The 25927-nt window shown below is 39.6% G+C and overlaps 1 protein-coding gene across 1 annotated transcript in view; it reads left to right on the forward strand.

Annotated features, from left to right (window-relative positions):
- Positions 1-25927, forward strand: part of shank3a (SH3 and multiple ankyrin repeat domains 3a) — a 195123-nt gene that overhangs the window by 77391 nt on the left and 91805 nt on the right. Inside the window, exon 5 of the mRNA XM_073471272.1 lies at positions 3733-3804. Within this exon, the coding sequence (XP_073327373.1) occupies positions 3733-3804 (72 nt within the window). The remainder of the gene's footprint in view (positions 1-3732; positions 3805-25927) is intronic.

Consider the following 25927-nt stretch of genomic DNA (forward strand, 5'->3'; position numbering starts at 1 on the left):
ATTTCATGAATACACAACACACCATCAACAAGATACTGTACCAGTGTTACAGTGGAGAGCTAGTCTCTGGGGTTAATGATCCAGCCTTGGAGACAGAGGAAACTGAGTATACAAATAATGTAGGAGTGATCTTCTTTAAATCAATGTCATATTAGTATGCAACAACAAGGTGATGGTATATGCTCCAATATTCAACTTCAAACTAACCTTTAATGGCCACTGAAGAGGTGCCTCACATGATTTTCTTCATATAGGCTAAACACATGGTGCCTCTTGTTGTCTGTTAATCATCTGATAAGCAAACTTATAAAAGAGTATGTACTGCAGCTTTTTTGAAGTTTCCATATGTGCATATTTTTCCAAGTAGGGTGTGGGTGTGTACATCATTGTACAGGCAGTGTATGTTTTTTCTGTTATGATGTGTCAGTCAAACCCGCAGCAATAATACCATGCTCATTGACAGTGTGTTGTCTGCAGAGGCTGTCATCTCTCAGAGATAATTGTTGTGCTTGTCCATCATGGTTCTTGATCTGAGACAAAAACAGGCATATAAAAATATGTTGTGTGTAAAGATGTCAGGTGGTTTTCTGAATGGCCGTTTTTGTTTTCACTCATTTTATGATGTGTCGAGAGATGGAGAACATAATAAAGATTTACTCTACCCACGAGCGTCAGTTTAATGTCAGTCTCTGATGCATGGGAAGAAAATACTATTATTATGAACAACAACATTACTTGTGATGCCTTGGAAATTGTAATATATATCTTTAATGAAAGAGGCTTCTCTGTTTTCTTTGGTGGTACAACATTTTATAAAGCCAAAACCCGTTTTGTATTCTCAACCTCTTATCATGGCTCTTTTTATTTCAGATTTGATTTGCTGTTCAGAGTTGGGCTCTTAGACAAAAGTCGAAAAACTGACAACTTTCAGGCTTGAGGGTTTTAGCAGGATTTCACCAGCTTTGATGTGTTGTCACAGAATCAGACATGTTTGTTTGAAATGCTAATATCGACTTGATTCAGACGTGTTGAGAATTGACAAGTTCAACTTGAGCCATTTGTAAAGTCATCTACTTTAATTAGACCTTAAATGGGTTTGAATTGACATTATTCTTAATGTTTTTAACTTCAAACTAATTTTATATAAACTGGCAGACAATCACTAGACAGTGAAAGAGATAAAATTCAAATAACAATTTACAAAGTCCTAGAAACCATCCAATCAGATTAGCTCTTCCCTATACTGGAACTGTCGAGGTCGATGTCACGAGTGGTACTCTTTATAGCTAAAACTCTCTAGTTGTAAGTTGGCAAATAAATGGTAGATGGCAAGGATCAAGTTGTTTATAAGGTCATCTCTTTACCCTTCATTGTGTCCTTGAGGCTGCTACTGCTGTTTGTGGCTCTAAGTATTAAGAATCCTTGATTTAAACACGCTGTTTGTTAATTAACAGAGCTGAAACAATGACAGAAGAATGGGGCAGTGAAAGAAGAGAAGAAAGGAGAAGAAAGTATTACTTTCCATGAACCATAAAGCGTTTTGGGAGTGTTTCAGTCTAAAAGCTGCTGTGCTACTTCCTGGCCTGCACATATAGGCGGATAGGGCTTAATGTCTCTGCCTAAGTATTGATGTAATTTTTAAATGGCGTCTGCCGGTGGGTATAGCTGTGGTGGTAAATGGCATAGGTCAAGAACACGAGTGAAATGCCATTTAGAGGTGGCATAATCTTATGTCAGTAGGACAGCACTGACATATGCCAATACTTCAGGCATATGGCATTAAATTGACAGTTTCACCATAAGTGACACACAAGGAAAGACGTTTACCGGAGAGGAAGTTAGTGTATGTTGTCATGCGATTTTGTTCTGTATCATACATTTCTTGTTCAATCTAAACCTACGTTGTTATCTTTTTCATGTCTAAACTTGAGTCTATGGTTGTACTTACAAAAGCTTACAATCTAGCTGAATAGGCGCCGGCTCCAAACCGTTTGTGTGAGTGTCTGATACTACTCTGTTGGAGCACTGTGTGTGTCATTGATTGACCAGCAGTCATTCCCTGAGGGCCTATGCTGTGTAGAGATGATTGACAGGTTTGGATTAGCAGCTCAAAACCCCTCTGCACTGTCACGGATTTACCCTGTTGGTGAACACCGTGCATCGGTGGAGAAACAGACGTGTATACACACACATACACATGAACGCTTGGAAGCAGGTGCACACCACAAACACACACACATGCACACATAAAGAGAGAGAGAACTGAATTACCTTGTGAGTTGCGGGCAGTGGAAGTTCTAAGGCTATTACAGGCTGTCAGTGTTCAGTGAAACCCATCTATTAAATAAGCAGCATGCAACAGACCTAATGAATGATCTGTCTTTTGACAAGTTGGGGTATGGAAAGAGACCAGAGCTGCATAGTACAGAAAACTGAAACCATGCCAGTGATTTGGCAGTAGTGTAACCATCCTTAGAAAAGTGCAAATATATCTTTAACAGTCATTTGAAACTTTGATTGCTATGTGGTTATTGGGTCTGGTCTGTATTGTGCAATGCAGTATTTACATTACATTATATTAGCATATTGAAAATGCAGTGTTATGAAGAAATTGCTTTTAGTTACTTGAAACTAACTGCATCTAAATACATACTGTAAGTATGTCTCAGTGGGCTAAAGCACCAGATTGCAAGTCCAAATTTCACTCTAAGCATGGACAAAGTCATCACATTTATAAACACGACATGATGTTAAAAGAGCTTTGATGTTTTTAAAAATCTTTGTCAATGTATTGTTAACAGTGGTAATTAGAGCTACAACAAGACCAATGCAATTTGGTATATCTCCAGTTGTAGAAACAGTTTTCACTAAAAGTGTGATAAAAACACATCTTTTTTTTAAAAAATTGTTTTGCAATTTATATTCCAGGAGTAGTATGTTTTTAAGCTAGATGCAATACTTGAATACTAAGATGACAAGCAGGAGTGCTGGAAAAGATAAGACAGCCATATACAGGGAGATATTTGGTTATTAAAATAGTCAAATTTTTGTTTCTTTCTCTCTGCTCTCTCTTGCTCGATTTAGAGCTCTAGCTCCAAAGACAAGCCAATATTTAATTAAAAGTTATTTGACATAGTTTGGTCTGAGGAGCTGATTCTGTGTAACAAATTAATTTGGAATGACTTTGATAATTAACACCATTACAGTTTTTTTTACAGTTCTCAATAAAGTCCACTTTTTTAAAAATCGTCTCATAGCATAACGTCAATGTCAATGTCGAATAAACTGTAGCTCATCTTTCATGGCTTTGACACACAATGTATTCAGTGACCACATCTCTCAAAATTCATTAACTCTTTTCTCACTCAAGCTCATGCATATGTTTATGTACTGATGAAAAAAATGTAAAATTTACCCTCAAAGCCTTACATGACCCTATACCCAATATACAAGCAACCAAAGTGACTGTAAATCAGACTGAAATTTGCTTTGTTGTTGTTTTTAAGGTAATTTTGTAATAAGTTGGAAAATGTGTCTGTCAGGAAAAAGAAATGCCTGTTTGGAAAAAGTGAGCTCAGTCTCGAGAAATGTGTTATCAATTGTAAGAAAAAAAAAAACTGCATTGTTTGCTTATTGTGTGTGTGAAGTATTTATGTAAAGCAGTAAAGACACAAACAAAAAGAAAGGGTAAAGCCAGCTAAGCCTCTTATGTTTGTTCTTGGTCTGTTTCAGTTCCGCTATAAAAGACGTGTCTACACCCAGACTCACCTGGATGAAAAGCAGCTGTCTAAGCTCCACACCAAGGTAAGACCAAACAGCTGCACACTCTGTCATCCTGACATCTGAAGAGCTATTGCTGTGTGCAATCCTCTAAGCTGAATGAGTGACACCTAAGCAGTACATAAAGCTTTGGTTGCTCATAGCTCTGATAGCATGGTGGCTAAGTGGTTACAAGGTGCTTGATAAGAGGACCTTAGTAACAGCTCAGGTACTGTAGGTGCGTTTGTTAGTTCATTCATGTGTGATTGCAGTACTCTCTTTAGGCCATGCAGGGCCTTGAGAATGTTTGTTGTGCTGTAGATGTGACACAGACATGAACCAGATCTGTCTTGTGCTGCTACAGTATAGCGTTTTAAACAGGTGGAGATCAAGATCAGAGTGGTTTCATGTATTTCCAGTCATGTGCATCACCCCAGTCCTGTCAATTTCTCTGTGTAATTTCTTTTGTCAAAATACTCAGCAGGCCTTAAACGTAAAACACATAATTTGCTGTCATACTCAAACATAGGAACTATAATGGAAACCAACATGACATCTAATGCTGAACTAATGCTGCTCCAACATACATATGTTTAATTATGGAAAAAGGTGGACATTTAAGCAAAGGCTAAAGCAAAACTAACGTCTATTAAATCATTTAGAAAAAGTCTGTTTCTGGTTGAGAATATGTGTAACTAACACTAACACTGGGTATGAACAGATGCAAAAGGCAAGACATGTTCAGAAAAATCAGTCTTTACTTTTTAAATAGTTTATATAGGTTTATAAACAGCAAAAATAGGCAGTTCAAACTGGCAACCAGAACCAAAGAGGCATCACTGGGAGAAGGTGGCCGAGGGCAGGCAGGTGGACACCAGGGCAGATTGATTCTCGGTAAGGCTACTGAGCAACCTAGACAGTCTAGGAGAGTGGGCACTGTATAAAGTATACAATGACCAGTGAACTAATCTGGAGCAGGCATGCAAGCAGATGACTATTTTGGTGATAGTTAGAAAGACAGACAGACAGAATAATAGTGAAGAGCTGCTGTTGGGTGCAAATCGCAGAACTGCAGTTATGCACCAGTCAGTTCTTTTTACCCTTGTCATTATCAAAAGCCCATTCTTCAACCAAATAATTAATTTATCAGCATTTAGTGATGCTGTCATCACATGCAATTTAAATATGCAGCATCACATAATAACTTGATGAATAAAATCCCATGAAGTAAGACCACAAAGTAAGCCTCTATCACCCTTATGTGTGACTAATATATTTAGATGTGCTTTTCTTGTAGTTAATACACTAATGCTGGTGAGAAAAGCTTAACAGCTTATTGCTGATTTAGCTTTGTTGTGAGCTTCATTTATATATCCCATGAGGAAATTTGATTATATTGTTAATCCTCTTTTTCATAGTTTGAAGAACAAGTGGACAGCAAATATTTGGTGGTTCAAGTATTGATTAGCACCCCTACTCACAAATTATGTTCACCCCCTCAAAATATCAGTGAAAGTATGCATGCGCATGCATTGTCACAGTAATATATTTGGCTGCCTTTACAGTCTTGGTATGTTGCATAGTTGATTACAACTTGGTGATCAGATGGGACAACAGCGCTTCAGAACAATATACATATACACAGGATATTGAAAAATACAATTACAAAATGAACAGAGTTTGTGACCACATGTTTTGTTTTACAGAAATGCAGCACACAGCTGGGCTCCTTCTGAGAGACTTTTTAACAGCATTTGGAAAGTAGAGGCTAAATGTAGCCTGGCAAGATCCAGCCTGATGTTTTGGGGATTTGTGGCAGTGTCCTGGATTTTAATATGGGACATTTAAAATATCATTGAAAATGTTTTCTTAGAAAGAGAAGGAACTTTCAAAAATTTAATTTTTGTTTTGTTTTCTTATCTCTTTGCCCATCTACTGTATATTCATGTTCATATGCTGTGTATTTGTAAAATACAAAGTTTAAAGTTTCAGAGAGAAAGAGAGTGAGAAATCGTGAATGAGAGGGAGATGCAGAAATCAGGGTTGAGAAGGATGAGTCATGCTGTCAAATATTGTTTCTTGTTTAACCAGTCTGGTGTGAGGCGCTGCCGTCTGCTACTGTGCTACATTTTTATGACAAAAATTATGAGTGGTACTCAACTGACACACTCAACCAAGATCTGTTTCTGCCCAGCTGCAATTTAGGTGGTAATTTCACACAATAAATCATCAATAAAGAGAGAACTGGCTGTGATTGGCCTGCATCATTGGCCAGTAGAAGTAGAAGTGGTAAAATTCTGAAATGGAAGTGTGAATCTCCCAGTCACACAACGCTATCTCACTGAGAGGACACCTGAATGTGTGAATGGGCTGTGAAAGCCACTGTGTTGTCTCAGCTATGTATTTTCTTTAGCAATGAGTAATCCGGACAGCTGTGTTATTGGAGAGAATGAGGGGGTAATTTTGCTATACAAGCAGCCATAGTAAATTCTTGTTTTCCCTTTGTTAGACAGCAAAGGGAACATAATAGGCACCTAAACACAGATGCACCAATCAGTATGAGGTCAAATATATCTCACAATGCATGTGTTCACAAAATACATTATTATGTGTGTTTGTAAAATATTGTGCACAGATTTAAACGATGAAAAACTGGAAAAGTCTGATTGCATTTAACACACCAACCTGGCTGCTATAAATGCTACAACATCCACTGTGCCCTTAGTGAAAGTAATGTAGAAGGGATGCATCTCCTAGTTCATATACTATTCATAGTCCTCCTGAAGTCTGTAGTCTACTCCAGAAGTGCAGATATGCAAACTATATGCAGATGTATGAAATGTTTCTCTGTGAAACACTGACTTTATGTAAGTTGTATATTAATTATTCCTAGCAAAAGTTGTAGTATGCTGATTATTCAGTCATGAATGTTAAAGGCTTTTTACAGATCTCTGTCTTGGCAGTGGTAATTAAAACAAAATATTCGCTTGGGCTTGCATTAGCGAAGATTAGCTTTTAGGCAAGTGATGTTGCAGAGTAATGGAGCATTGACGTTTGCCCCACTCTCTTTTTTCTGAATGGCAGATTTGCTTTTGTTGCATAATGACATCTAGGGGTAAAGCGGGAAATCCTGTTATGGGTGACTCTTGCAGCTTTAGCAGTCACGACATTCACTATTCATCCTGCAGCAAGCTGCACTGTCAGGGAGAGGTCAAGCATTAGCCTACTTTGCTGGTATGGAGCTCATTAGCCGCAGGCTAAAGTTTAAAATGAGGTCATAATTGATAGGATTTTCCCATTCTTTTTTTTTCCCCTCTTCACTCGACCCAGCAAGACCTCCTCACCCCGAAACTGTCCTGGTTAACCACACAGGGTAGCAGTATAGGGAATTAACATTGTATACGTTTAGAGGAAAAAAAGGGTGCATGTGTGTGGGTGCTTGGTGTAGGAGGTTGGCCATGTGATAGAAAGGGCTGCGGAATGGTTGGCCTTCTTGCGGTGGGACAAAGGGCTTCCAGTGATGGAAATCCTCCAAACCCTTTTAGTATTTGTAGTCCTTTAGGCACTTTACTTAAACTGACTCAGTCATTAACTGTCGTTAACATCTAAAACTTGAATTTACCCCCAAAATTTCCAGTTGGTTAAGAGATGTTCTAAATGTACAATGTTCAGTCACCAGCAGGATCTGTGCTATTATTTAAAATACAATTTTTATGAACTACACTACTTTGCCACTAAGAACTGTTGGGCTGCATGAGAGCAGCATTCCAGGAATTAACAGTTCCTCACAAGATAACTTGCTGTCTTATTTATTAGAGTACTAATGCTTAATCCTGCACCAAGGATTCATCAGTGCAGATGTGTATGACCTTGTAGGGAACTCCTCAAACATATACTGGAGAACAAATCTTATGCAGTTTTATTGGACTTTTATACCATTGCAGCCAATAATATATATAGACAGTAGGCATGCTGGTTGCTGGATGGATGGATAGAAAGATTGGTGTGATGTATATACAGTACAATTATGAATGAAAGCCTCATAGCCATAGAGACGGCTGGGGAGGGGGTGGAAGAAACTAAAGAAGCATATACAGTAGTAGAAAGCATTTAGTGACGCCCTATTTGGTAATGTGGTCACGGAGCCAACAAAGCATGTACACTGCCGGATCGTGGGCCTTTCATTTGTGCTATTATCATAGAACCAGTTGATGAATTGTATACAATATATATATATATATTTGTTCTTTTGGATAAAATGATTTTGTCCATTATGATTCTCACGCTAAACCAGTGCTGACATAATGCCAAATTTTTGTTGTGTACATGTGTGGGAAAGCATAATTCACAAGCGTTTTGCAGAGTAATGCTATTCCTCCTACACTGAGGCGTTGTGTTGCATAGCTCATTGTATTTGTGAATGAGAATTCCTGCATTATATTCAATTTACAATGAAGCTACACATAGAATGTAGCTCATTGTAGGTGTGATATTATTCTGAGATGCTAGATCCCACTGAGCATTTGTACAGTGCCTAAACCCTTCTATCAGTGCAGTGTTATTGCAACTGCAACCACCATGAAATCTGATGTGGGATTTTTGTATAATACACACACACACACACACACACACACACACACACACACACACACACACACACACACACACACACACACACACACACACAGTTCACAATTGTACACACAACTTCATGGCAAAGGATGAGAGGATATTTCCAGTGGGGAATCCCTCACACACAAAGGTCCCCTTATGGATAATCCCCTTAAAAGAAGAGGAATGTAGTACTTTGAACAAAGTGGAGACATACAGTAGCTGGCGATAAAACATGAACACACACACACACACAAACGCAAACAGAGACATGGAACATGGGATTTTAAAAATATTTTCCAAGTTGTAGAGAGGGCTCAGCTGTTTCTAATTTGAGATGTATGTATCTCTGTTGTTGTGTTGATGTGTGATGATGTACTACATGCGTATTCACACACATTCTGTGCTGTATAGGTGTGAGTTGTGTAATTGGGGTTATTTGTTCAAACAATTTGTAGATTTAAAAACCATTGATTTTCAGGAACACAGAGAGACAAAAACATGAGCATTAGTCAATATTCCTAAAGCTCCTACTGTCATGTAACACTTGGTTTAGCACATCGCTGTAATAACTGAGATTGCACCAATATCCCCTCTGTATTTTCACATCTATTAGGGATTTCCACTTTTCCCTCTCTCCTGCTCATTCTTTTCTTTAATTCCTCTCACTTGGGATATCAATATCTACCCTCGCTTTTACACCACACCCACTCTCCCTCTCATTTTCTCTTTCAGTTTTCACTCCCTCTGTCTTACACTCTCACTCCTCCCTCTATTTTCCCTCCCTCTTCTCTAGCTCTCTCTTTCCCCACCCTCCCTCCGTTAGCTCCAGCATCCTGCAAAATCACCCCTTACCATCTCTCCGTCTGTCTGTGCAAGTACAGGAGTCAGTGTGTGCATCCGTGCTGGGGTGAGTGCTTGTGTGAGTGACCATGTGAGTGTGCATGTGCTACTTTTACGAGACGAGAGGTAGTGAAGGAGAAGGAGAGGAGACGAGGAGGAGGGGGACTGGATATGGCCATGTGGATGATGTTTTGGTATTGGGACTGTAGCTGACCTACGGGATTGCGCGTGTGACAGGGAGTGTGTTTGTGTGTGTGTGAGATGGGATCCGCTCTGGGCAGAAGAAAAGCAGCTGAAAGAAAGGAAAGAAGAACTAAAGCAGCCAGGAAGGCCAGACTCAATAGTAAGGTACCCCAATTGCTCTCATCATCTCTTTAATTTAATTTTTATCATTATCTCTGGTTTAAACATGTCTTTGTCATTCCTCTGCCTTTCTGCTTTGCATACTCTATCTCCAATTATTTGCGAACACTCCCAAACCCATCCCTGCCTACCTGTCTATGCACTCTCTCTCTTCCTCTCTCTCTCTCTGGCTTTCGTTCTGTTGTTATGCTCTGCTGCATGTTGGCTGTGTGAAGAGCTGGTGCAGTCTTGTCTGAAACCCCGACAGAATGCTAATGTTTCTTACTGCACTGGTTCAGTTACTCACCATGGGCTTGCATCATTGCGTGTGTTTGTTAGTGTGTGAATATATTTGTATGCCTGATTATGTCAGAAGATGTGTGGATGTGATAGCTGTGACCAGTGTGTGTGGTTGTGTTTTGCCTTTAGATCTCTGAGTAAGTAAAGGAAAACATATTTTGTGTATGCGCGTGTCTTTTTGTGGCAGGCACACAGTCACAGTATGCAAGTGTGTGTGTGCGCACATGCGGGTGCACGTGTGTACTAAAATGCGTTTATGCATGAATGTGACAATGTGTCTGTTAGGATATGCCAGTGGGACTCTCTAGGACAGATCTTGCCTTCTGGACACTGTCTTTTATCATAATGTTCTGCATGTGTCACATTGCTGTCATTTTGATGCTCTCTGATGGAGACAGCCTCACTCTGTGTTTGTGTGTGTGTGTGTGTGTGTGTCGGAGAGAAACAAAGCTGCAAAGAGCTGAAAAGACAGCATTATATCTAGGGCACATTGGGTAAACTTGTTAATCTGAGTAACTGCCACACACAGTATTTTCTGTGAACCTCTGCTGAGAGTCTCAGAGCTGTCAGTCTCAGTCAGTGAGGGCTCAGCAGGTGGCAGCTGTCAACATTATGCCCTGCAGGCAGCTTGACCTGAGCTGATCTACTCTACAAAATATTCCACAAAAATATGTCTTATGTGAGTGTATCAGGTCAATTATTCATACAGTATGTATGGTATGTATGTGGTATGGAAGTCCATCATTTAGAGTTCAGGGTTATGTCCTTTCTGTTGTTTTGTAACTTTGTTTTTCATAAAATTACAAATTCAGCTGGTGTACATTAAAACTACACAATGCCCTTAAGTGTAAGTTGTTTTTTTGTTTTGGCCCTGCCTTGTAGGGTGACCATCTCTTTTAAAAGTTCAGATGCCTAATTGCATACTATGCACTGGGCTGCTGCTTGCACACATAAGTGTGTGTGTCTTCTGTACACTGCTGCTTGTCTAGTATGTTTGAAAGTTCTTCTGTGACAATTTACAGCACTGTAGTCTAATATGTTTTACTTCTTCACCTCCCCTCTTACTTTTTCACCTAAACTGAGTAGGGTGTATGTGTTTTTGTGTTTGTAAGACATATACATGATTAGACAGATTAGAAAAAAAATTATTCTGTTGTTTTCAGTATGCACTGAAACCAGGCCATGTAGAAACTACAGCCCCAGGCTATTCATAATACACCCTAGTAAGCTTTATGTGGGTCTCTGCTTGTAGGTACTGTTAATGTTAAGTATTTTGTTTCTGTTTTGTGATTCATGCTTAATTGCCTGGGCCCTATGTTTACATATATTCGTCAATGACTAATAGGTACAACACGTTTTGGAACTGGTCCAGTAGATTGCCCCAGTGGGGCTGCAATAGCTGAAACCTAATCTTCAAGGGCTTACAAGTTGTACATGCTGCTGCCAAGCTTCTAACCCTAAGTCCACCAAAAGATCCCATGTTATACCAATCCTTATGTCTTTCAACTGGCTGCCGATCAAATTTAGAATCTAATTCAAGATCCTTGTAATCTTCATTGCATGATCAGGCACCTGCCTACATTAAAGAGCTACTGCTGCCATTTAACACATGTAAGACTCCGAGGTCCTCTGATCAGTTTGTTATCTGTACCTTGCCCTGGGCTAAAGACAAAAGGAGATGGTGCTTTTGAGAATGTAGCTCTTAAGCCTTGGAACTCTCTCCCAGTGGAGCTGGAACTGTGGACACTAGTGACACCTCTAAAAGGCAGCTAAAGACACATTTGTTTAGACTTGCTATTGGGGTGATTTGTTTCTTAATTTTTTGCTTTGCCTCTTTTTTTTTAGCCGGTTGTCTGGTTTAAATGTCTGTTCTGGCTCTGTCTCTTTGTTTGCTTTTTGTTTTTCTTTGTTTTTTTTGTGAAGTGCTTTGTGATGTCTGTTCTTTAAAGGTGCTAAATAAGTAAATGTATTATTATTGTTATTATTAATATTACTTTGACCGTCAGAGTAAGTCCACTGACAGTGCCTTTTTTGTACTTTCAGACTGAGATTGTTATTGTAAGTGTGTGAAAACATTACGGAAAGGATCCCTGCAGAAAATGACTTTTTTTTTTTAAAAGAATTAAATCCTTCTAGACCAGAAGCAGAAACAGAAACAGCCTCTATGTCACTCTCGCCAAATCCACTAGACCCCATTTACAGAAATAGTCATTTTATCATCATAAAACACACTTCATTCAAACTCGACAGACCACCAAAATACGTAACCATATGGCACAGGTTTATAATTTCCCTACTTTTAGAGAAGAAAATTCAAACTCATATTTTTAATATTTACAATATTAATGAGGTAATGATACAAACTCAGAATTTTTTTTCCACAACTGAATAAACAAACTGTTCTCAGAGGAAAAAAAGGTCCCAGAACACTGTTTAAAGCTAGAAAAGTGGCAGGGTCCTTAAAACATAAACAGAGTAAAACAGTGTAAAATTGTGTTGTCTATTCCATTTATTCAGGCATGAAAAGGAGGAGAGTTTGTTTATTTAGTTTTTTTAAGATCTTCCTCTTCTAATTAAAATGTATTTCCCAAAACTACATAGTGCACCTTTAAGTATTATGTCAGTGCAGTAGAAGATATGTAGGAATATGCAGACATAGCATCTCTTTACCTTAAAATTTAAACCAGATTGATTCATGGCACTTTGGACAGTTTGGTGATGATTCTATTCTGAAAGTTTCACTAAGTTCTGCGTTGACATGTAGAAATTGGTGACATCCACGAATTTGGAGCTGAGGTCAGGTTACGAATTTGGTTTAAGTGTGTTGTCCTACTCCTATTGTGTTTATATTGGAAAAGGTTCAGTGACAACAGGCAACAAGACAAGCAGAATTTAAATCGACCAATTTCCCAGTTTGCTCTCCATCAGTCAGCCTCTGACATCTGCTGTATAGTGGATGCAGTCACCTCCACATTCCCCATTCTGTGTGATATGGTTCATAATGTACCTACATTTCTGTGATAGATAACACTCATGCACACCACAGCCACCTGCCTTCACTGGCAGAATAAAAAATATCTTATTTTGTAATCCCAACAGAAAGACCATTGTTGGCATAAAACTCCATGTACTCTCTGCAAAAATCCTGTCTGCTGTTGGGTTTGTTTGTGTGTGCATTCTGAAATCTGAGAGGACATTTTAGACACTTCTGATCATGACTGTTGTTTTTGACAAAAAGTGGAAGTATCTAGCATTTTGCCTCCATACACTCAACCGTCCATTTAACTGAACTGGAACTGGACTTGCTTTTTGGTCTTGATGATGTTACAAGTCATTGCACAAGTTCATTTCACAGTAAAAATAAATAACACATTGTATGGCTCTTGCTCCACATCCCACTAGCAGGAGGCTCAATCATTCTAGGTCAGGCAGTATGAATAGATGACTGCAGAATAGGGTGCCAGAGGCATAAAGTACAATAGAGTTCTAATAATCATCTGGCTGAATAAATACACTACCCACATACCTGCTCTCTTAGCCTGGAGCTTGCTGGCTACCCTCTTCTGTTCGTGCTCTCTGGCCCGGCCTGTTTGCAGCCATGATTCAAATGAATGGGAGGTTTATTTTTGCTATATTTTCAGCTGTATTTGGACATATGTTTTACTAGGCGGGCTCCAGTTCACCTTTGGACTCTTTAGTTGTGTGTCAGCCCCTGGCTGTGTCCCCCTACTGTCTGCCTGCCGGTGTCCTGGTGTCTGTTTGTGTGTCTGTCTAAAAGCACATGACTGAACCTGATTCAGCTCTTTCTTTCTCTAGACTCGACTTGATTCTGATGACAGCATGCATTCCCCTCATCCACCCTACCCACCCTGCTTATAAACACAAACACACAAAAACACAGAGTCATGCATACACACAACAAGAGAGCTCTAGTGTCATATTTCATGTGACAGATTTATGGTCTAAAACTTGGAGTGCACACTGACTTTAAGTCATTACTCAATCCAGAATCTATCTTTTAGTATCATCCACCCCACGTAGAAACTGTGGCTATGAAAAATGTTGTTTTCATCCACACCTGGTCAGCTTACATTCATGGTGGTAACAATGAACTTTTAATAGTGGCGCAGAGAGAAATATATGATAATGTATTATTCAGAGAAACTTCTGAAACCATTTCTGCAGCATAATCAATTGCTCATCCATCTCTAAACTCAGCATGTTTCAAACATTCACAAAATACGGCTGGATACACTTTTCCATCTCGGTCCTCACATACACATTGTTGTCTTCCTTGAAGGCAGGTGCACCCAATGGTTTGGTGTTGTTTGTGATACATTTAACTTTCAAATCAGGCCACATTTCCAGCTCACTTAATATACAGTATACGGCTCTATATTTGTGAACCATGCGGCGATGATCACAGTCAAGTGCACCCTGCCCATTGCGTTAGGGGCACTGCTCCAAGTGGACCTATTTGTGTTTTTGTGTCAAAGCTTGCCTGCTGTATCAGTGCTACACTTGGATACAGGATGGGAACAGAATATATATTATCAAATATTATAAAATGCCTGATTCCAAAAAAGTTGGGATGCTGTGGAAAACATAAATAAAAACAACATAATTTGCTAACCCTCTTAGACATATACTCTGAAAAACAAACATTCATTCTGATGCCTCTGTGCTGGTGACAGCCGTGGCCGGAGACATTATGTTTTCAGGTTGTCCATCTGTCCCATTCTCGTTAATGCCTCTGGGATGCCTAGAGGGACTTGGGCTCAAGGATGAGCTAATTAGCATTTGGCGGTCAAGGCCACTGTGATGTCACGTCAGTCATTGGCCATAACTCATACACTAATTTTGACAAAATTTCACACAAATGTCTAATTGGACGAAACGATGGGGTAATGACATTTTACATTCGTAATGACGAATTCAAATTCATTGTGACATCATAATGTTCTGCATGAACATTTCTTGCTATTATTCAACGCCATAACTCAGGAACAGAAGGGGAGACTGGGAGCATACGTTACTAGTGACTAGTGCTCGGAGGCATACAACTGTGAGGCGGTAATTGTACTTTACCTCATCAACTTCATTGACTTTTGTATATATATGTTTATTGTGAAGTTGAAGCCAGCAATACGTTTCAAACAAGCTGAGACGGGTAGCAAAATACTGGGGAAGTTGTGAAATGCTCAAAAATACCTATTTGGAACCTTCCAGCAAGACCTTCTAAACGTAATCCTCCATTAATTATCAGTAACACAGATAATATCTGATAACTCTCTACAGCGCCTTTCCACCCATTGATGCTCTCAGCGAGTCACCAAGATGCAAAACCTGCACAGTAGAGAAAATAATCTTGGTGCAACCAAGACCCCAGGAAGAATGTCAGACTTTGAAGCCTATTTGACATAGTGGTCAAACTGTGTGATTACATTACGTGATGTGACGCACAGGGGCCAATAAGGGGTTTTTACAGTCACATCCCCCGCAAAATGACTTGTTTTAATATCTGAACGTCATCAGCTCGGTCCAATAACATTTAAAAAGTCTGGAAGAGTCGCACGAATAAATCATTTTATCCCTTTTCAAGTTAGACTAGGGCTCAAACAGAAGTTAGCCAGCGTGCATGCTTACTTTTTCGGTTCATACGCCACTGAGCAACTTTCATTGGAACTAACAGGACTTCACGTCCACTGCTGTATCAAGTTCTCACTATATGTTTGGGGGTGTACTGTGGGAGAAATGCCAGTTTGCCGGTGCAACAACGCGTTTCGCACCCTGCACCACCATGAAAATAGGATCCTGTAGATCACTATAACAACACCCATGAATGATCTGCCTTTCAAAGAGATGTTGCCTGTGTGTGTGTGTCTCTGTGTGGTCATCAACACAGATTTTCACATGTGTGTGTTCCTGTTTATGCCTCTGCCGTCTGTTTTTGCATTAATGGGTTGAAAAATAAGCCAGATCTGATTACTGATGGAAGAGACAATGCTGGATAAAGCCATGCCTGCCAGTGTGGCCAGAAAGGTGGGTGGAATTGGTTGAGCGTACAGCAGAATGTGTTGTGGGGTCCACAAACAATAAGCCGGTGCTCTGCGTGTTTGTGGGTGTGTTGATGAGTGGGAAAGAGGCCGTGGCATGCTTTGTTCCGGCCTTTAGCCAACCCTGTCAGAGCTAGCACACACTGTCCCGCCTGCCCAAACTGTAGTTCATCAAGAGGAATACTAGATATTATACAGAGCTAAAACACATTATTCCAGTGCTTCTGAAAAGGATTTCTCAGGAGGCACCATGCTGCTGCGTTCAGAGAGAGCTCCGAGGAGCCGGGCCACAGAGGTTAGACACAACACTCTGCTAAAATGACTTATGAGATCAAGAGTAAATGCAGGTTACTGTCACAGGTTATTTATACTTATTTAGAGACCTGTAGAGAAAGGTTTGTGGAGCAACATGTTGTTTGTAGTGTCTGTTTGCAAGCTTTGTATTTTCTGGACTTTCTGTTCAAGTTTGTGGCTCGGCATTTGCAGTATTTCAAGTTGACACAACTTTTTGTGACAAAGAAAGTCGTGTTGATTTTTAATATTCATAGCGGAATTTTTGAGTGCAGTCCGGACATCCACTTTGACATGTATGTGTGCTTCATCTGAGTACCACTGCTGATTTCTGTAATGTTAGGTGTATGAATGACACAGATTTTACATCAACAGAAAGTTACTGATCACATCAGATGAGCTTTTGGTGAAGACTGTTTTCACATGTTCCATATTTGAGGGATGGGATCAGATCATCAATTTGTCTGTCTTATCATGTTAAAAACAGAGATAGCCCTCATAATAGGGTCATCATACTGGTATGTCCATGCTTTGTCAGCAGATGGCATGGGTCCAGGTAAAGGCTGGCTTTACGCTAGAATGCAGAGAGGGTTTTTTGTTTCTCTTTTTTTCTATCTGTTTTCTATTACCCTTCAAAAATCATCAATAAAAAGATCAGGAGCCCCCTAGATGAACAAGACACTTGCAGTCAATGGACAAAGTACTCAATCTCTAAAAACCCTGAGGGACACAGGAGGGAGCAAGTTATTTAGAACATGCTTTACGGTTATTACGATAATGACTGTGTCCTGTGAACCAAACAAGCTGTGAGATCTTTCTAAATCTTCTGGTGTACAATTGAATTGCATGTACCCAAAAAACATTCATGGTCAATGACGTGTTAGATGCTGTTGCTATAGCAACAGCACCACCATCACTGTCTTTGAATGTGGTGAGGTTTATTTTTACTGCACTCACACATCATAAATAAAACGTGTGTTCAGTGTGCTAAATTATGAATCAGTAAGTGTAATTGTACGTGTATGTGTGCGTGTGTGCACGTTTGTGTGTCCAATGAGTCCAATAAATTTCATCCTCAAGCCTCTAGTGCTTTTTCATGTGGCGTTAGTCTCCCCCTAAGCTCAAGGGTGTATCAAATTACTGAGATTTATTTGCCGCTATACAGTAAAGGTTGAAGATTCCCCTCACAGAAAATCCTATTCCTCGGGATCAAGTCCACACTCTGTCATACACTATATTGGTCTTTTTGTAGCCGAGAGCATTACACTTTAAGCCTGTTAGGTATGGATATTGGAGATTACTTAGCTCTCCCTCTCTCAGACAAACGTGTTGTGGGCTGAAGTCCAACAGACAGAAATAAAGGCAGTATTGCTTATAGACAACCACAGCTGAAGCACAACAAACAAAGAAACAACAGTCTGTTCTAACAGGCGTGAAGCGGCACATAGCAGCTCTGTCTTTTAATGGTGTTTAAACACCCACATTAAACCAAGAGGGTTAATTAATTTGTTCTTTTATTCAACAGATTTGCTAAATCTGCCAGTAAAATATAATGTCAATTGTACTTAAGACAGCAAGACTTAAAAAGTGTCTCTGAAAAGTTGATCCCTTGTGGATAATTGCAGCAGCAGTCAACTTGGATTTACTATAGTAAATCGTGATATAGATTCACTGCAAAAAATAAAGGGTCTGAAACCATCCTTGGAATCAACTCCTACACCACTTCTTTGTTGCTCATCCATATGCTCAATTTGTTACAGTCATTATTGTGGCTCGTACAAAGCTTCAGTTTGTTGCTAGCACAGTAAGATGTTTCCATTTGTCACTCAAAAAATGTTTGTACTGCAGCAAACTCAAAAAATGTTTTTTTGCCAGAGTGTGGTGACCCTCACTGACACATCCACAAAAGACTTCTGCAAACAATCTGTGACCAACCCTCTACATATTCTCCTACCCTGTTTATATACAAGCTCCACAATGCATAGGATAACAGTTATTCGAACGCCTTTACTGACCACGAGTCTTCAGTTGTGTTTGGTGTTGTTGGGTATGGAGTGTTTTGTTGTCTGCTATGTTGTGTCAGGCTGGCAGTGAATTGGCTTCTGTCCATAACAATGGTCACAGAGCCAATGACTGCACTTTATATCACACTATCAATGGAGCCTGAAAACCCAGTGCTTACAACTGTAACAGTACTGTAACACAGCGAGATGCCTATGATACACAGGAATACACTGATACAGTAGTACAGGTTAGCCTGATATCTAAAACTCTTGTGCTCAAAACGTCTAGTGCAATACAAGACAACAGCTCTGGAAGAAATACATTACAAAACTTAAACAAGCAGTATGTAAGTTTATTTGTCAAGAGCTGTCTCCAGCCGTGAAAAGCAACACCAATGATGATGGAAACTCTTGTTCTGCTTCTATTTCTGTTACTTGCTTCTTTGCTGCTGAACATGGTTTCCTGCCCTCGGGGTGCTACTTTTTAGTCGTCTCATGTTGGACTGAGGGCTGACTGGATGCTACGGTGACTCACCACCACCGCTTGAGGTACAAAGCGGTCTTCCGAGACAGGACAGGCAGAAACTAGGTAGTTAGTGTGCTAACTTTGGTACATATCTGTGCAACACAATACATAGAAGTCTTTGACGTAAAGTTAAAACTGTTACTGTTACTGTTACTAGCTACTTTAATAGTGTTGAGCTCCACATAATACAGCACACTTCCACAAATTATGGCCCCAGAAGTGTTACCATAGAGAGAAATTAACATGTTTCCAAATAAATGTTAAAAGCTTCCAAAAGGTAGTATTCATAGCATTATTTGTTTTTTAAAAGACACTAGCATCTGTAGATACTGGCATGATTAAGAGAAGAGCTGTCCAAGCATTGACAGTGATTTGTTTGATGATGATCAGTTGTTTCTCATTTGTTGAACACTTTTGCCAGAGAATCTTAACTATATTTATTGGCAAATATTATTGTTCTGCTTTTGTTACTGTTTACTGTTTATTAATTAAATCTTGCCAACTCATGTATCCAATAGGTCACCGTGTATGGAATGCAAAATAGACTTTGAAGACTCAGTCACTCACAAAGACACACTGGCAAATACACACACACTTTTAAATTTACGGTTTTACATGTTTTTCTTAGATTCACAACCCAGGGAGTTTAAGACAATAGTAGTTTGTGTAAAGCCATGGTATAAGACAGACAGTCAGGAGCTTGTTTGACACACAGCCAATATTTTGCTATCATAAGATTGGCTCACAATCAGAGCGAGCACACAATGGTCGGCATATGTGCTGACGCTCACTGACACGTCTACAGAGGACACATTTTACCTGTGCTGGGTTGGTGTTTCAGCAGACTTTGAACCAAACCTCAACAGAATCTGCAGCTGAGACCTAAAGAAGTCTGCATGTAGGATTTCTAATCAAATAGACTCACGTCTGATTGTTGTATGATAAAATACATTTTACAGTAGTCAATTGCAGTATTACATAAGAACTCTACTGTCTTTCAGTCAGATGTTTCTGTCGTAAGACTTTTATTTGCTCAACGCTTCAAGAGAAACCATTACGGCATGGGATAAGACAAACATGAGCTGTAAATAGATCTCTGCCCTACTCCACTCTCTTTTCTGAACTTCACCCTTTTTTCTCTTCTCCTATCTTCTATCTTTTGCACTACTCTCTTCCATTTCTTCCCCTCACGTGACCCCATTTCCTTGTGTTTCTGCCACAACACGTCATCGTGTTGCATTTTTAATGGGAACATGCTTCTAGACCTTCATACTCTGCAATAAATCCATGAATTATAGAATAAACTGACAAATAAAACTAGCAAAGCCATTTGCCTGTTTTTTTCCTTCTGATGAGAGGAGGTTTAAAAAGAGCTTCTGTTTTCATAGTGAACTTTGAGTCAGATGGGAGATGCAGTACATCAGCTTCACTATACAGTCTCTACTCTGACTGTTTGCCTCTGACTTCCAAGTGCAACTTAGTTAATACTTGTTTACATCTTGTCTTGCTCTTGCTCCGCTGGGGAACTGAATAGATTGCATGATTCTTTCAATTTTCATTCCATATTTATACAAGATAATCAAAAAGACACAACACATTGTGAACTATACAATAATGCGTCACCTTAACTGTGTGACTGTAGTTTACCATCCTCATCTTGTTGAGCTGTGCTTGCCTTATTTTGTCCTGATAACTAATCTTACCATTTCGGACTCACCCTTGCACTACTTACCAACGCAGAGCCTACATTTGTAACATTTGTCATTAAATTTTCCTCCAAAACCAGCACTTTTCTGAGGCTAGATGTGTGTACTTATGTATTGCTAGGGCAATACAGTTTAAACCCATTATGTCAATTCATTTGAAGTTATTTTGACAAATGAAGGAAATACCAGAAACCCTTAGTATGACTAAACACAGGTGTTTATTAGTGCATTACTAAGGAAAGGTGTAAATTGCTTTCTCACTGCTGCTCAAAGCTGTTGCGTGAGTGTGGGTATGAAAATACAGCCAGATTCGGCATCTACCTAATAGCGAAGTATGTCTCTCTCGATTTGTGCGTCTAATTAAAATGCAGTGCCCCTGCAGCAGGACAACCTCGATACAAAGCATTTGGGAGACAGGGGTCAAGGCCTGCCCACTCTCACTGCAGCCTTTATATAAGTGACTGTCAACAAAGCACAGACAGAGAATCAGGAACACTCTGTGCCAGATGAGGGTGATGTGTTTGCTAACGTGACTACACACAAGAATAAGCAGTGATGTTGACGCCACTATTTGTAGTATGAGCATCTATATTTCATTAAGTGAAACATAGTCAGCTAATGCTTAGGTTGGACTGAATTGATGGACGCTGACTGAATCTCTGCTCTGTAACAATTGTAATTCAGAGTACTTAGAGTACATTGTATATGTACAGAACTTCCTACACATTTATTTATTAATTCAGTGCTTGCAAGTAATTAATTGAAGCAAATTGATCTCAACAGTTTGAGCTGTTCTGCTCATCAGTGACACTGTTGGGTTTGATTTAACAGACTGTCAGTCAGTGTCACAACTGTTTTCCACATCACTGTCAGACAGGCTGAATAGACGAGTCACTTGGCATCCTAACAGGTTTCACAACACAGATATGACAGCTCGAAGCTGACAAGGTCTACCTGAAGATTTGGAGGCACAAAATATCCCGGAGTTGTTGTAAAAGAATAAGATCACTGACAATTTTTTAATTTTAAAGGCTACTTTGTTGTTATGTATGTTGTTATGCTATGAAATACTTAACTTCACTCAACAGTGTCAACCCAGTCAGCAGAATAAATGTTGGCATTGTATGTTTCAGCAGACCAAGTACATATTTAAACTTTACATTTCTTTATGTTACAACTTCACATTTCTTTATGTTCAATTTTCAATTTTAGGTTGTACATATGGTCTGGTTAGGTTCAGGTGCAAAAATCACTTGGTAAGGGACAGGAAAAGATCATGTTTTGGCTTATAATACCTAGTTTTGTTGCCACAAACTTGCCTGGAGATGTCCCAACATCTCATTTAAAACACAGCAGTGGTTTCACACTTAAAAATTTTGAAACACCTCAAACATTGGTCTCTGGCATGGGGGCATTTCTTGATGTGAAAATAAGCTTGTGTAAATGTAACGTGAACTTGGTTTGCAGAAGCCTAATGTCGAACATTTTATTTTGCAGACTGGGCTGACAATATAGTAGTTTGACCTCCTTCTCATGGACTTTAAACACATGTGACATGTAGGCATAGGCAATAGGCCTTGATGGGAATGTGGGAATACCTCCCGTCATATCTATCAGTCACCATATGCATGTCTTCACGTGGCAGCAGGACGCTGTTTTGACAAGTTAAATCACTACTTCCACGTCCACTTGAGCCCTCTGCTCTTTCCAAACTGTTTAAGCTATGCTCATATCATCCTGACGTCTGACGATCCCCAGAGCATCTCGATGTCCCACTGCACTGGCTCACTGTGTTTATTGCCTAAGCAGTTGTTATGCTTTAGAGCATGTGTGTGTTTTACGGGCCAGCTCACATTAGGCCAGTATATGATCCTCCCGAATAAGCATCATGTTGGTGAGCATTGTAATTACTACTCATGCATGGCACAGTGTACTGTAGGCCAGCTGTGAGGGACCACGGGCTATGTAGCCATGTGGTAATGAGTGTAAATGTAGGGCAGTGAAAGTGTCTGACACACATAGGTTCATGCTGTATGGATCACACATGGATGCACATGAGCTATTGAACAGGATGTTAGATGTGCACACCTCCTTTTATAAAGCTAAGGCAAAAACCAAGGGAGAATAGCTGCAGAACACACTGAGTTAAAGAGGCAGGGAAGTCAGCAAGGGAGGCAGGGGAGAGTCGTGTTGTCTCTGTAATTTCTGGCCTCCTACCCAGGCTTTTATCAGGTAGTGGCAGATAATCCCCCCTTAGTGGTGGAGGAGACAAGAGCCTCCTCAGGGTACTGGACTAAAAGAAGGAACCTTTATCCGCTTTGTCCTGCTAACTGGAGTAGCTCTTCCACTCATTTTCTGCCACTGATGTGTGATCCTTTACAAGGTACTGCCTAGTATTCAGGACATATTTCCAAATGTGCCAATTTTCAAACAAAGTAGGTAGGGCAGGGCAGAATTAGTCAGGGGTCTGCGTCCTGCAGGCGTAATTCTGAGGACAATTCTAAGCACTTAAATCCAGAATACAAATAACAAAGCTGTGTCTCAATATCAGGTGCTTGTCTAAAACCTGGCTGCTGGCTAAATAGTCAGCTGCTGTTATATACTACGGTGAAGTGTCATTTCTGGGTAGGGGGGTCTCATAGAATGAACGTGAAGTCAGCATTGATATTAGGAGAGTTCAGAAAACTTTTCTTTTCTGGAAATTTCCACTTGTAGTAGCACAAAGATTTTGTAGTTATCTGTGAAAGAGATGTGCAGAGACTGAAATCATATCCAAATCAAAGACAAAACAAATCAAATGGTGCTCTTGAAGAGTAATTTTTAATCGTATGTAGAGCAGACGAGGTAACATTGTGCCGAGCATCAAACTGAATCTGCAGGCTGTTTTCTTGGTAGATTGCCACAGATTCTAGGAGTTGATTATTGCTGCTGTTTCTTGCTCTGCCTGCACTGAGATGAAACACTATCTTTCTTTTCTCCCTTGCTTTCTCTCTTTCTCTCCTCTCATCTTTGTTTGTTTTCCCTTTCCTTTTTCTCGATCCAGCACAGCAGGGTTACCCCATCCTCATGACAGTAGTGTATGTAAGGAAGCTACAAACACCACCAGTCAAACTTTTATTCAGGGTTTTGGGTCTAGATGAGTACCACTAATGAGTAAATAACTGCATCTTTTAATCTGCGTACTCATTGCAATCTTTTTAATAACACTTAATGGTAAAGCATGCAAACTGTGGGCTTGTTATGAGATAGATAGAAGATTAGACTCTGACATACTATCATAACCTCAAACTGATTAATCATGGCAGATGGAAGAGGAAGACACATGAAATGAGAAACAGAAATAATAGGAGGAAACAAACCATAAACTAATCATGTGATAGTAGTGAGCAGAAGCAGGTAACAGTATCGGTTTGCTGTTTAAAATCTTTGTGTGAAAATTCTGTCTACTCTGGTCATGAGCTTGTGCATATTGCAGCAGTTTTGGTACACCATTTTGGCTGTGCAAACATGAGGTTTTCTGTTACCTTCATAGTATATTTGTTAAGATATATTTTTGTCACTGTTCCCACACCAGACCAAACACTTATCTTTGAAATAAAGTGTGAGATGTGAGGAGCAGTTGAGGTGAGACCCTGTGAGACTGAGAATTTTGTTGTGACTGCTGTTTGAGAGTGACAGACAAGTATCAGCTGCCTGAGAATTTCCTGCCATATTGGTAATCATCACTGAATGGCTTCTGTCTGCTCCTTCATTGGACAAAATTTGTATGGAGTGACTAAGAGTACATATTTTATTCTAAAGGAAAACTGGATTTGTGTGGTGTTCTTTCTGCAGCAGTTCTATAAGTCGGGATGTGACTGAAGCGCTTTATCTATCTGTGATGAATTAGAGCTGTGGCTTTTTTGAAGAATGCAGATTTCTTTTGTGCTTTCTTTTATCTAGACTGAGCTTTTTCTCTACATTAACATATGAGAGGTATGGTAATGCAGAGGTACTCTCTTGTTCCTCTGTGTGTCGACATGTTCATAATAATCATAATCATGCACAGGTCTCTAGGTATTTATGTCCATATGTACATGTGTACATACTAGGGCTATAACTAACACTAACTCATTACTACAACTAATTACAGTTTTTTTTTAAAATTAATGTTTCCCTACACTATAAGGCTTATGTGCAGCACCCAAGCAGTTTTGGCTAACAAAATGACTTTTCCCAGATCTTATGGTTTCAGGTCCCTCAGCCCCTAGTGGACATCTTTAACAAGTTTTGTTATTAAGATTTCTGGCTTGTGTTTATTTATCTGCTCTAGATTTTCCAACTTTTTGTAGACAGATATGGTTAACTAATGGTCCAAAATGTTGTGAAATTGCATAGTTTTTATTGAATAATGTAAAATGTTCTCATGGGGGACATAACCACCCTGACAAATACATCTGTAAAATGTCCATATATTGTTAAAAACGGTCAACACAGTTTCCCAGAGCGAAAAGTGAGGTCATCAAGTTCATTTACCATCATAGATGACATAGAAAAGCAGCAAATCCTTACAAGATTCGAACAAGCACATTTTTTGCTTGAAAAATGCCTGAAACATTTAAAGCTGCTGTAAGCATTGTCATTTTAGCTAACTTCCTGTCTGTTTTTCAGTTAGTAATCCCCTTCCTCTTTTCTACGTCACCACATGAATGTGTAACAGTAAAAACCAGACACAGCAGCATACAGGAGGATCCTGCCCTCTGCACTTCATGAGCAGACAGGACCGCCTCTTTATGGAGTTCTCTATCCTGATTGGATAAAGTGGGCAGGGATACAGAAAATGTCTTTTCATTTTTACTACATGATCAAGGGAGGAGAGAGATGAAGTACTGACCAAACACAATAAAACAGTGATTACAGTTGGAATATAGAGCTATTTAGCAGCTTTAATTTATTTCAAAAACAGTTGGAAATTATATTCCTGATTGAATAATCGATTAATCTACTAATAGCTGACGTTCTAGTAACTGTGTGTATGCAGTGAACGTCTATCGTTTTTACTGCTTATATGGTTAGGGACAGTAAGGAAGGGAAGTTTAAGGCTGGTAATAAAAAGTAGCATGTATTGCACATTCATCGACTATGCCAGATTTTTGTTTTTATATGGAAATAGTTACCTACAATATGGCTTCACCATTGCACGCACACTCCCACCCCCCAACTGTCTGTTATTATTGATATACACTTCTGTGTTAGTGGGTTAGAACTTCCTACGGCAGCTTATTTAGTGGTTTGAGGCAGGTTGTCATGCTGGTACAAACAGGGCTGACTGCCAGACAATCCTACATGCCAACAACATTCTACCTCATACACCTAGGAAAGCAGCAGTGAATGTCAATTTGCAGCCCACGGCCACATCCAGCCCGCCAATTCTTCCAGTCTGGCATGCGGAATATTTACGATTTCAGAAAATGCTCATTTCTGTCATTACTGACCACGCCCAGTCCATCC

Source organism: Pagrus major, chromosome 8 (genome assembly GCF_040436345.1).
Source record: "Pagrus major chromosome 8, Pma_NU_1.0".
NCBI lineage: Eukaryota > Metazoa > Chordata > Actinopteri > Spariformes > Sparidae > Pagrus > Pagrus major.